The sequence below is a fragment of the Mytilus californianus genome, unplaced genomic scaffold (assembly GCF_021869535.1).
Source record: "Mytilus californianus isolate M0D057914Y unplaced genomic scaffold, xbMytCali1.0.p SCAF_9, whole genome shotgun sequence".
NCBI classification, from domain to species: domain Eukaryota; kingdom Metazoa; phylum Mollusca; class Bivalvia; order Mytilida; family Mytilidae; genus Mytilus; species Mytilus californianus.
The window spans coordinates 72,894,572-72,907,603 of record NW_026262745.1 but is presented as its reverse complement, the minus strand read 5'-3'; the positions used below and the strand labels follow the sequence as shown (position 1 = coordinate 72,907,603).

The 13,032-nt window shown below is 31.9% G+C and overlaps 1 protein-coding gene and 1 pseudogene across 1 annotated transcript; both read right to left on the bottom strand.

Annotated features, from left to right (window-relative positions):
- Positions 1-786: 786 nt before the first annotated feature.
- LOC127713986 (actin-like) lies at positions 787-3,358 on the bottom strand (annotated as a pseudogene).
- A 175-nt stretch (positions 3,359-3,533) lies between these two features.
- On the bottom strand, positions 3,534-8,616 carry LOC127714612 (actin-5-like). The gene is made up of 7 exons (XM_052220683.1): positions 8,498-8,616; positions 7,647-7,801; positions 7,125-7,364; positions 5,891-6,029; positions 5,350-5,457; positions 4,394-4,705; positions 3,534-3,958 (listed from the first exon to the last, which is right to left on the bottom strand). Exons 2-7 carry the CDS (start codon positions 7,773-7,775, stop codon positions 3,753-3,755), a joined length of 1,134 nt encoding a protein of 377 aa, XP_052076643.1. The 5' UTR covers positions 7,776-7,801; positions 8,498-8,616; the 3' UTR covers positions 3,534-3,752.
- Between the last annotated feature and the right edge of the window lie 4,416 nt (positions 8,617-13,032).

Sequence of the window (13,032 nt, the reverse complement as noted above, 5' to 3'; positions counted from 1 at the left end):
AGATTTACAGGGCATTGTGATCATTATCTAAATACAATGATATTTAATTTTACACTTCATTTGCATTTTTATGTAATGCAGTCAAACTATCTGAAATCTCTAATTCTCCTCGACTCTTTTCGTCTTATTGCTGTATACTTTAACCACTTTCACACTGACAGCAGAATAATAAAACGTAATAACGTTTGGGGTTTTTTACTATGGAAAATGGCATTCAAGTATAAAATAAATTACCAAACCGCACTAAGGGAGCTACCATTTGATTTTTATGGGGGGGGGGGGGGGGGGGGGGGGGGGGGGGGGGGGCTAGGATGAAAAATTTTGTCCTGCATTTTTTTTAGTTGTAATCTTTGTCCTGCCTTTTTATTTTTCACTCTATTCGGTCCTGCCTTTTTTTTAAAGTTTATCCTGACTTTTATTTACCTAAAGTGTCATCCTGACTTTTTTTTTAGCAAGTGTCTCATCCTGCCTTTTTTTTTTCTCAAAACTCCTGTCCTGCCTATTTTTTTCAAATTTCATCCTAGCCCCCCAGAAAAATCAAATGGTAGCTCCCTTATGATTTATGCAAAACACTTTTCTTTTTTTGTTTTTTTTGTTTTTTGTTTGTTTGTAGTTTTCATCTATATTAAAACCCGATTTCAGCAAGCATGACGATATCAAAACGGTCAGTTGTATTGAGGGAGGAAAACGGAGTATAAAGAAAGAATTTTTTTTTCTTCTCTTAGACCACATGGCGACCAAGGTCTTGCATATAATTTGAATACTACATTTGTTTTGGTTAAGCTACTAACCTGGATACATTGTTGAACCTCCGGACAGAACAATATTATTATACAGATCTCGTCTGATGTCAATATCTGTTGACGTGATTGAGTTATGGGGCATCTCATGTATACCGGCAGCCTCCATTACCGTAAAAGATGGCTGAAAAAGAACTTCCGGACATCTGAATCTTTTGTTTCCAATAGTGATAACACTGCCATCTAGTAGCTCGTAGCTCTTTTATATTTGAGATGATTTGGCAGATGCATCTAGTTCTTGCTCGAAATCAAGTGCAACATGACACATTTTCTCTTTGACATCTCGGACGATTTCACATTCAGCTAAAATGACAAACAACAGTATTTTAAAATCATATTTAAATTTGTGAAATTTGGAAAAAGTCAAACATTTGCTATAATGATTTCTTTATACTCTTCGACTTCTAATTTTAAATAGCCCATAAGTCTAAGTGACTTCCTGATATGCTTGGTTACTCTTTGACTCCTGCCGGTCATATATCAGAAAAATTTATATATATATTGAACCCATCTATGATATGTAGTTTTCCGTTATATTCATGTAATATTTGCCACTGAACTTTAATCATAGAGAATAATTCTATAGATATACTATCAAAGTAATTATGTGTTTGCATATCGATATCATGTTTTATAACACATCAAATTAAAAATATTTACAGGAACTGTTAAAACAGTATCCTCGCTCACGAAGTATTCTCTGCAGGTATGTTGTCAAATCTCGTCCTGAGAGATCTAGTCTCTTAATGGCATGGGGTAGAGCATATCCTAAAATATAAACAACATAATTATGTAACATTGCTATTGAGGAAAATGTGATTGTTTAGCTTCATTTGCTTCAAGCTTCAATCAATCTTTTTAGTTTAAACGTTTAGGAGGAAATTAATAATGAATGAAATGAAGGCATAGAAATCAAGAATTGAAGGAGTAAATTGAATCGCATCTTTTCCTGCAAGTATGAAAAATTGTCACTTGATAAATAATAAGTACATGTATGATGCCACAACTAAATTGATTCAAAACGTTACATGCAATTTATTATGATAACACATTGTTTTATTTTTATTTAGTAGAATTCGTTGGAATAGGAGTTTCTGACATCATATAGTATTCAATTAAAAATGTATACATGTTTGTATAAAGGAAAATCGCAAAAAGATCGTCCAATGATATTTCAATTTGTTTACCTTCATATATAGGAACAACATGAGAAACTCCATCTCCTGCATCAAAGACGATCCCTGTTGTTCGTCCTGATGCATACAAGGATAAAACAGCCTGGATACCGACGTAAAATGCTGGTGTATTGAAAGTCTCAAACATGGTCTGAAATCAAAAATATCTTATAAACATAAACAATAAAATTCTCAGTAAATGTAAAAATACATGAATTTCTTGTATCATCTTAAAATAATTATAATTCCGGTATGATTCTATAATATCACTTATATTTTGAAATTGGTATTCAAAATCAAACTGATTCATGTATTAATTAAAGATATTTACGAATGTCTTCCCATTTTATTAAATCGACATTAGAACCATATATTTGAATTGAGTTGTCTCCCGTTAAACGTGTTTAATGTCAATATAACCGAAAGGAACAAAACTTAATACATACGAATGCGCGTTTTCTTTTGCAAAAAGAAATAAAATGAAAAGGCTACGGCAGCCGATTGTTCCCATTTTCAAAATTTGAAAAGATTTTTCAAAGACAAATCCAGTAGTTTCTGATTCATATGATACATAGTAGTGTTTTAGGTATTTGTGTCGCTTTGTTGATGTTTCATTTCAAAAATCCCCCATAACCATCTTACTGTCAAACATACGCATAGTAGTGGTTTGGATATTTTTGTTGCTAGGTTGTTGTCCCATTGACAAATACCCCCATATCCTTTTTACCAACAAACATCCACTTATTTTTCTCGCGAGGTTGTTTTATCATTAACAAATACCCAATAATGTTTGACTGAAAAACATGTGCATAGATAACTTTTGGTTTTTTATGTTGTTAGGTTGCTGTCTTATTTGTTTATACTTCCATATTTTATAGATGAACATATGTTTAGAAATACAGTCAATGTGGTGTTTCATGTACATGTACATATATGCTAAAATGAAACGCACAAGAGAAGAACAGAGAAAGTAACAGAGTCGACGATACGAAAAGCAGACTAATATTTGAAACGGACTTGTTTATTTCGGGGCCTTTTATAGCTGACTATGCGGTATGGGCTTTGCTCATTGTTGAAGGCCGTACGGTGACCTATAGTTGTTAATTTCTGTGTCATTTTGGTCTCTTGTGGAGAGTTGTCTCATTGGCAATCATACGTACACATCTTCTTTTTTTGTTAAGTAGGTCTGTAAATATTTGTGTCATTTTTTGAAAATAGGAACTTTTAGACTTTGTCAATGTAGCCAAATTTTGCTCCCCTTAAAAAAAGATTGTTGACCTTGTGCTGTCTTTTGATTTTTCTTGTTGTTTGATTGCTGTCTATGGCGTATCGTCACTTTGAGAAATAATAGATGCACAATCATTTACCAAATATGCCAAACATTTGTAAGCTGATCTAACTTTGAAATTATTCCACAAAGACCTCACGCACTCGTTTCATTCTCGCTACTATGACAACACAATGGCGGTTCACCATCTCTCCATACATGCTTTTGTTTTACTCTTTTTGAATTTCTACTTTCTATCTAAACCTATCAAAATATCAACACACATTTTTTAAAAATTCAATTAAACTTTAATAATTTAATAACAAGTGTATAAATATCATATAAAAATTGCAATAATATCAATCAAAATCAATGACAAGGAAATAACAAAAATAACGTATCACAGACGAATATAATTACATGAAAGCCCATCTGTCCAATATACATAATGTGTCTCTTAATTACTGTTATTGCACCTAATTACATAACATAAAATTATCCACATTTACATCAAAAGCACTTCCTGTGGACAATACTTGGTCCACATTCGTCGTATTCCTGTTTAGAAATCCACATTTGTCCAAAAGTAGATAGTGATCCTAAAATAGATCCTCCAATCCATACCGAGTACTTCCGTTCTGGGGCAGCAATTATTTTTGTTTTCATCGAATTTGGGATGATTGCGTCCATTTCTTTTTTCAGTCTATCTGCAATTCCTGAAACAAACAAAAAACATTTTATTTACCCATAGTTTTACATGTTTAACGATTATGTAATTCTACCTAATGTATATTTATGAACAACTGTGTATGCATACTTCATCTATTATTACTCATATATGTTTTTATAAGTTTTTTTTAAGGCATGTCTTACTCTACGAAAATGCTATCAAATTTCTATTTAAAACAAGAATCTATGTCGGAAGTCTCGCTCGCATTATATTTCAAATTGTTCAATGAACTGTAAATAAAAAGTTATTTGGCATTTAATTCTAAGTTCTTTGTGCTAACTGTTAAAAAGCAACGTGTCAGCGATTTTTTTTGTGCATTTTTCGTGTATCGTGAAACTTTAATATTGTTCGTCTGAATGCATATCCCCTCACCCCTCCCCCCGTTATTTAACAACCATCTTTGATTGGTTAAGCTACTAACCTGGATACATTGTGGAACCTCCGGACAGAACAATATTATTATACAGATCTCGTCTGATGTCAATATCTGTGGACGTGATTGAGTTATGCAACATCTCGTGTATACCGGCAGCCTCCATTCCAGTAAAAGATGGCTGAAACAGAACTTCCGGACATCTGAATCTTTCGTTTCCAATAGTGATTACACCACCATCTGGTAGTTCGTAGCTCTTTTCTATTTGAGAAGATTTGGCAGAGGCGTCTAGTTCTTGTTCGAAATCAAGAGCAACATAGCACATTTTCTCCTTGATATCTCGAACGATTTCCCGTTCAGCTAAAATTAAAAAAATAAAAGATTCTAAATTCATGTCATTTAAAGTTTTGAAATGTACAAACTCAAGTCAGATGTTTGCAATGCAAAGTTTTTAATACTTTTAGACTACCGATTATATGAGTACAATTAGTTATTCTTTCTGTTAACATATTTTATTTCTCTTTGTTTTCTGTTGATCATCGATTAGAATTGCATTTCATTTATATTAAACCCATCACAATAAGTGGTTTTCCTGAATATTCATGAAATATTTGCAACTGGACTTTATTCATAGAAGAACGTTTTTATCAATTAATAATTATAGTATATTAATTAATTTCTGTTATCCGTTAAACATTATATTGTTTTATTTCCTATATATTCTTGATTTGTTTGCCACTGGACATCATTTCTATATCATATATGTGTGACATTCCCGTGTTAGAGTTTATATTCCCTGAGCCGAAGCCAAATCAAACAAAGGCGGATTTAGAGGGGGGCCAGGGGGCCCGCCCCCCCCCCCCCCGCCCTTTTCTGAGAAAAATTTGGTTGATTATATAGGGAATCATTGAAGCATGACCGGAGCGGGCCCCCTCTTAGGCAGTTAGTGGGCCCCACTTATGAAAAATTTCTGGATCCGCCACTGTCAAATTAAAGCTACTTACACGAATTGCTAAAACAGTATCCTCTTTCACGAAGTATCCTCTGTAGGTAGGCTGTCAAATCTCGTCCTGCGAGATCTAGTCTCTTTATGGCATGAGGTAGAGCATATCCTAAAATATAAACAACAAAATTATGTACATGATGTAACATTGTTATGGTCTTTGAGGAAAATGTGATTGTTTTGCTTCATTTGATTCAAGCTGCAATCATTCTGTTTAGTCGAAACGTTTATGTGGAAATTGACAACTAATCAAAATGAAGGCAAAGAAATCAAGAATTTAAAAGAGAACCTTGAATCACATTTTTCCTGCAAATATAAAAGATTGTCATTTGATAGATTATATGTGTGATGCCACAATTAAACTGACTCCGTAAAACGTTACATGCAATTTATTATGATAAAACATTCTTTTATTTTAATTTAGTAAAATTCGTTGGAATGGAGTTTCTGACATTTTATAGTGTATTCAATTAAAAATATATACATGTTTGTATAAAGGGAAATTGCAAAAATATTGTCCAATGATATTTCAATTTGTTTACCTTCATATATAGGAACAACATGAGAAACTCCATCTCCTGCATCAAACACTATTCCTGTTGTTCTTCCTGATGCATACAGGGATAAAAAAGCCTGGATACCGACGTAAAATGCTGGTGTGTTGAAAGTCTCAAACATGGTCTGAAATCAAAAATATCTTAAAATCATAAATAATAAAATCCTCAGAAAATGTAAAAATACATGAATTTCTTTGTATCATCTTAAAATAATTAAAATTCCGGTATGATTCTATTCTATCACTTATATTTTGGAATTGGTATTCAAAATACAACTGATGCATGTTTTTATTAAAGAAATTTACGAATGTCTTCCTATTTTATTAAATCGACATTAGAAACATAAACCATATATTTGAATTGAGTTGTCTCCCTTTAAACGTGTTTAATGTCAATATAGGGAAAACGGTACTATTTATTCTGCCATAGGCGACAATACTAACATTTTCTAAATTTACCACTTTTTATAATAAAAACCCCGATAAAACAGTTATGTGTGGTGTTAGTACTTTATTATTCTGTTTTGAAAATTGAAGCCAAATAGTATCATGACCAACTTCCAATGGAGCTTGTTAATGTTATCCATGCCCACCGTCATTTTACACCAAATTTATGAAATTTTTGAAGTCTTTTCGAATAATTCTCTAGAAAATATTTCAATAGGTTTCAAAATTTATATTGTAAATATACACACTGCAGTTATTCATAGATAAATAAAAAAATATATTGTACCCTAACATCCAATCACAGCGCTCCTAAGTTGACTTCCTTCACCTGCCTTGGGTACACAAAAGACCAACCTAATGCTGGGAAAATATAATAGTACCGTTTTCCCTATAACCGAAAGGGACAAAACTTAATAGATACGAATGCGCGTATTTTAAAAAAATTAAAAAAAATAATAAAAAGACTACGGCAGCCGATTGCTCACATTTTTAAAGTTTGAAAAGATTTTCCAAAGACAAATCCAGTAGCTTCTGAATCATATGGTACGTTTAGCGTATTTGTTCATCATTATTCGTATAATACCTCATTTTGCATGATGTGTTACAACAGCAGTTCACTCATGCAAGGACTCTATAGTGGATACGTAAAGTGTTTTTCTGATAGTTGTTTACAGAATAGAAAGAATCATCACTTTGGGATGTCGATGAGCAAAATGTAACTAAAGATTTCTTTTTTTCTCTGTTAATTTAAACAATTAGTTTCTCTACTGTACCTGTGTCATTCGTTCCCTGTTTGCCTTTGGATTCATCGGTGCTTCAGTCAACATGACCGGATGTTCTTCGGGTGCCACTCTAAGTTCATTATAAAACGTATGATGCCAGATCTTCTCCATGTCATCCCAATTAGTCACTATTCCATGTTCGATGGGATATTTTATAGACAGTATACCTCGTTTACTTTGTGCCTCGTCTCCAACGTAACAGTCTTTTCCTCCCATGCCCGCCATTACAATCTGAAAAAATAAATATGATTGGTTTTAATTTATACGTATAAATTGTAGGAATAACATTGGTTTCAACAAAAGAATTATTAGGTAATAACGTTACATCTAAACAACATGCAGTAATTATAATTTTGATTGCAGACATCTGAATTTGATAAATACAACGCAAAACAAATGACTTTAAAATCCTTTTATTCTTTGTGAGCTCGAGTTATCTTAAAAAAAAACTGAGATTGAAGACAAAAATATTTCAACGTGTTATAATATACAAAAAAATGTTAAGACACATACCTGATATTTCGGCCTTCCAGTAACAGCGGGGAAAACGGACCTGGGTGCATCATCCCCGGCAAATCCAGCCTTAACCATTCCGGAACCGTTGTCAATAATTACTGCGCTGATGTCTTCGTTGAAACTCATTGTTTCTTTTAATAGTCGCCTGTGATCTACAAATATAAAATTACGATAATTTAAATCTTAGCTATTTATTAATTTAAAAGTGATTCCATGATTTCGCGATATTTTTTTTTTTTGCAAACAACGATTCATATCTGCTTTATTGTACATCAAAAAATGCGATTTGCAACCTCTTAAAGCAAGATGATATCAATAGGACAAATCAAGACAAGACAAGACAAGACAATTTATTACAACTTAGGCACACGTATAGTGCTAATAGGCAATTACATTGCAAATTGCATAAACTTAGGGACGACATCAAAAAATCAATGAAGGATGTAAAACTTAATTCAAATAGTTTGGGGGGGGGGGGGGGGGGTGTCAAAATTGCTGCAAGTTTTGTTTAATTGACATCGATTTTATATATATCCTTATTGGTCAATCAATTTTTCACAAATTAAGTTAAGAGGGTGGGTAGGGGGTCAGTGAAAAAACTATATGAATTAGGTTTTTATCCTACATTGAACTTTTGATGTCGTCCCTTAAATTCTTTACCAACATCGAACGAAATCAAAGGAATTATTTTTGGCAACAAATGCAACATGTTAATATTATATATATAGCTTAAGTTTTTTTTTTTTAAATTTTAACATTTTTCGTAATTCATATTTTTTGTGAAAGTTCACTTTGTAAAGAGTAAAATCGAATTACTCAATAAACAAAGAAAATAAAATGGTACTTACCTGTTTTTATTCCTTTTACGATCTCTTTCGTGTTTAAATTTGCTATGATTATAATTTGAAAATTTGGTCATATTTATACCTAGGTAAGACTTTTTCCAAGAACTCAGATTGAATTAGAAGAAAAACGTTAGTAAGATTGTATTTAGTGTTAGTCATCAAAATCAAACAATACCAAAGGAGATTTCTCATCTCGCTTTATATGTATAAACATAGATTAAGATAAATATAACCTGTCGTTTAAAGTGACCTGTAACAGTAATAGCTTAAAATAGACAATGATTTATCAAATACAAAATCCTATTTTTAGAAAGGTCATTTAAATAAAAGTCGAATCAGAATTACGCATACGTTGTGTAGCAACCCTAATTGGGAAGTCTGTCCAGCTGTTCTATATAAACAAGGTTGTGAAATACGAAATTGTTCAAACAGCTAAAAAAAAATACAAAAAATATAGAAATGTCATTTAAAAAAAATACAAATGATCATATATCACAATGAGACATAATTAACAGCAACAATATATTATTTTGTTCAATGTATCATCATGTAATGGAAAATAAAAAAAATGTGTGTCAACTGCAAACAACTTCATATAAAAAAAAAGATGTGATATGATTGCTAATGACACAACTCTCCACAGCAGACCAAATGACACAGAAATTAACAACTATATGTCAATGTACGGCCTTCAACAATGAGCAAATCCCATACCGCATAGTAAGCTATAAAAGGCCCCGAAATGACAAATGTAAAACAATTCAAACGAGAAAACTAACAGCCTAATTTATGTACAAAAAATGAACGAAAAACAAATATGTAACACAACAACAAGCGACAACCACTGAATTAAAGGCTCCTGACTTGGGACGGGCACAAACATTAAAATGTGGCGGGGTTAAGCATGTTAGCGGGATCCCAACCCTCCCCCTAACCTGGGACAGTGTTGTAACAGTACAATATAAGAACGAAATATAAAAATCTGTTGAAATAGACTTTACTCATCAGATGGATACAAATAGAAATAAAGCTAACAAAAACACAGAGTTGACTTAGCCGGGTACTTGTACATGTATATCCCAACAACAAAAATACATTTATAGATATAAGAAGATGTGGTATAAGTGCCAATGAGACAACTCTCCATCCAAGTCAAAATTTATAAAAGTAAACCATTATAGGTCACAGTACGGTCTTCAACACGGAGCCTTGGCTCACACCGAACAGTAAGCTATAAAGGGCCCCAAAAAATTACTAGTGTAAAACCATTCAAACGGGAAAACCAACGGTCTAATCTATATAAAAAACGAGAAACGAGAAACACTTATGAACCACATTAACAAACGACAACTACTGAACATCAGATTCCTGACTTAGGACAGGTGCAAACAAATGCAGCGGGTTTAAACGTTTTAATGGTACCAAACCTTCACCCTTTTTCTGAAACAATAGTGTAACATCACAACATAGAAAGACACACTATAAAATATCAACTGAAATAGCTTAACTCAATCAAAGGACATATTAACACCATTGAACATACATTGAACAAATAAATTTGACCTATGACACAATGTAAATACAAAATAAATAAACTAAGGGAAGAATAATAAAAGTAACATGTTATATCGGTAAGAAATGTTAAACAATTAAAGAAAAACAATATGCTCGAACAAAAATACCATCCATTTGCAATAACTTTAAACACAGGTAAATGAAAATAATTTTGTTGTTAGGTATACCTGTACAGTACCAATAGAGAAAGGAAATATTTTTACAAAATAAATAATTTTGAATACAAAATAAATAAACTAAGGGAAGAATAATAAAAGTAACATGTTATATCGGTAAGAAATGTTAAACAATTAAAGAAAAACAATATGCTCGAACAATATACTATCCATTTGCAATTATTTTAAACACAGGTAAATGAAAATAATTTTGTTGTTAGGTATACGTGTACAGTACCAATAGAGAAAGGAAATATTATTACAAAATAAATAATTTTGATGTTCAGGGTACGTAGTGAAAATTTATAGTTATACCAAACACTTATCAAAGCTGGTATATAGACCAGATATAACCCTGAATAACATTAAATAACAAAAAAGCAATACAATTAGTATCAACAGGTCAAATAAACAAGAAAGTACGATTTGAGAGTTCTCGCAGTTGCTAACAGCTAGTTTAAAGCCACTAAGAACTAATAAAAAAATTCATGCATCTAAGACTAAATTATCAATCAGTACACATCCAACATCCAATGGTTTTAGTGTAAAGACGTCATAAACAGTCAGAGAAAAACATTTATATTATTTATATCTGCTCATCATCGTTGCGAAAATACCTTTACTTAGACTAAATTGGCTTTGTTAATTTTCATAAGATTTTGAAATAATTACTTTAATCCTTTGAAATAAAATATAAAAGATTCAAAAAAACTTGAACCACACGCTTTATCGGAATCATAAAGCCGGTTAGTGTCAGGGTGGAGTTTTATTTTTTAAGTCGTTATAACGACTTAGCTAAGTTGTTATAACGACTTAGCATAGCTATCTCGTTATAACAACTTAGCTAACTTGTTTTAACGACTTAGCTAACTCGATTAAACAACTTAGCTAACTCGTTTAAACAACTTATCTAACTCGTTAAAACGACTTAGCTAACTTGTTTAAACAACTTAGCTAACTTGTTGTAACGACTTAGCTAATCTAACTTGTTATAACAACTTAGCTCACTCGTTTAAACGACTAAGCTATCTCGTTTAAACAACTAAGCATACTCGTTTATACGACTTAGCTAACTTGTTACAACGACTTAGCTAATCTAACTCGATATAACCAAGTTAGCTAAGTTGTTTAAACGAGTTAGCTAAGTCGTTTTCACGAGTTAGCTAAGTTGTTATAACGAGGTAGATTAGCTACGTTAGTGTCAGGGTGGAGTTTTATTTTTTAAGTCGTTATAACGACTTAGCTAAGTTGTTATAACGACTAAGCATAGCTATCTCGTTATAACAACTTAGCTAACTTGTTTTAACGACTTAGCTAACTCGATTAAACAACTTAGCTAACTCGTTTAAACAACTTATCTAACTCGTTAAAACGACTTAGCTAACTTGTTTAAACAACTTAGCTAACTTGTTGTAACGACTTAGCTAATCTAACTTGTTATAACAAATTAGCTTACTCGTTTAAACGACTAAGCTATCTCGTTTAAACAACTTAGCATACTCGTTTATACGACTTAGCTAACTTGTTACAACGACTTAGCTAATCTAACTTGATATAACCAAGTTAGCTAAGTTGTTTAAACGAGTTAGCTAAGTTGTTATAACGAGTTAGATTAGCTTAGTCGTTATAACAAGTTAGCTAACTTGTTTAAACGAGTTAGCTAAGTTGTTTAAACGAGTTAGCTAAGTCGTTAAAACAAGTTAGCTAAGTTGTTATAACAAGTTATCTAAGTTGTTATAATGAGTTAGATAAGCTAAGTCGTTATAACGACTTACAATAAAAACTCCACCCTGACACTAACCGGCTTCCGTAGTACTAGAATCATTTCATTGGATATAGCAGTTTGAAAAACACTCATTTTTATCATTGTGAAGTTGAATATTTCCTTAAGGATGTACTAAGGTGACATTCAAATATTAAGAAATTAAAATTGATACCATAAATGAGAAGAGCATTAGTTAAGGAACAAAATAAGCTAAAAATATTGATAGGTCATGGAGCTCCTTTTCGAGATATTTGATTTTTAAAATATGGCGGGAAAAGGATGACTCTGGGTTTTACCTTATATTTGCATTGGTATAATTTGGGTCTCAAATCAAAAGAAAAACAATCAAGAATCTGCTTAAATTTTGGAAAGTGACCTTTTATGAGCTACTAAGTCTTATGTGAAAAGATAAATGTGTGTTATTATATTGTATGGAAAAAAACAAGGAGTCCGAACATTTGACACAAATTCAAAAACCTCACCTAAGTACATCCTTAACAGTAGAACGTATTAACGTGACTTAATATTTTGTAATTTTTAATAATTTGTCAAAATGAAGTTTTTGTTCTGCTTTTTTCAAAAATATAATAAAAGTTATTGGTCACGGGACTTTTTTTCACGCTACAGGTTGTGCAAAATTGTCAGATTTTGTATAGATTATGCATGGAGAATCCAATTTTGTGTGATAAAAAGAAAACTACACCATAGAGTTTTAAGATAAAACGTGAGAAGATAGCTCTTATAACATGCTTTAAGATAAGAAAAAGATGTCGTACAGCTGATTTCGACCCATTATAACTGTACTTGAATATAATACAAAAATCAATATCAAAACACCCATTTAATATAACATTATAATATAATATAGTATAATAACTATAATATGATATAACATTTCTAACCTACCTGCAAGGTCATGTATTTTGATTTCCTAACGTTAAGACTAATTTTATTGAGGCACTGGCTACGATTACCCGCACAAAGTAACGGTTACTTTCGAGACATGGCCATGAATTCATAAGGAAATTGCAGATAGCATGAAT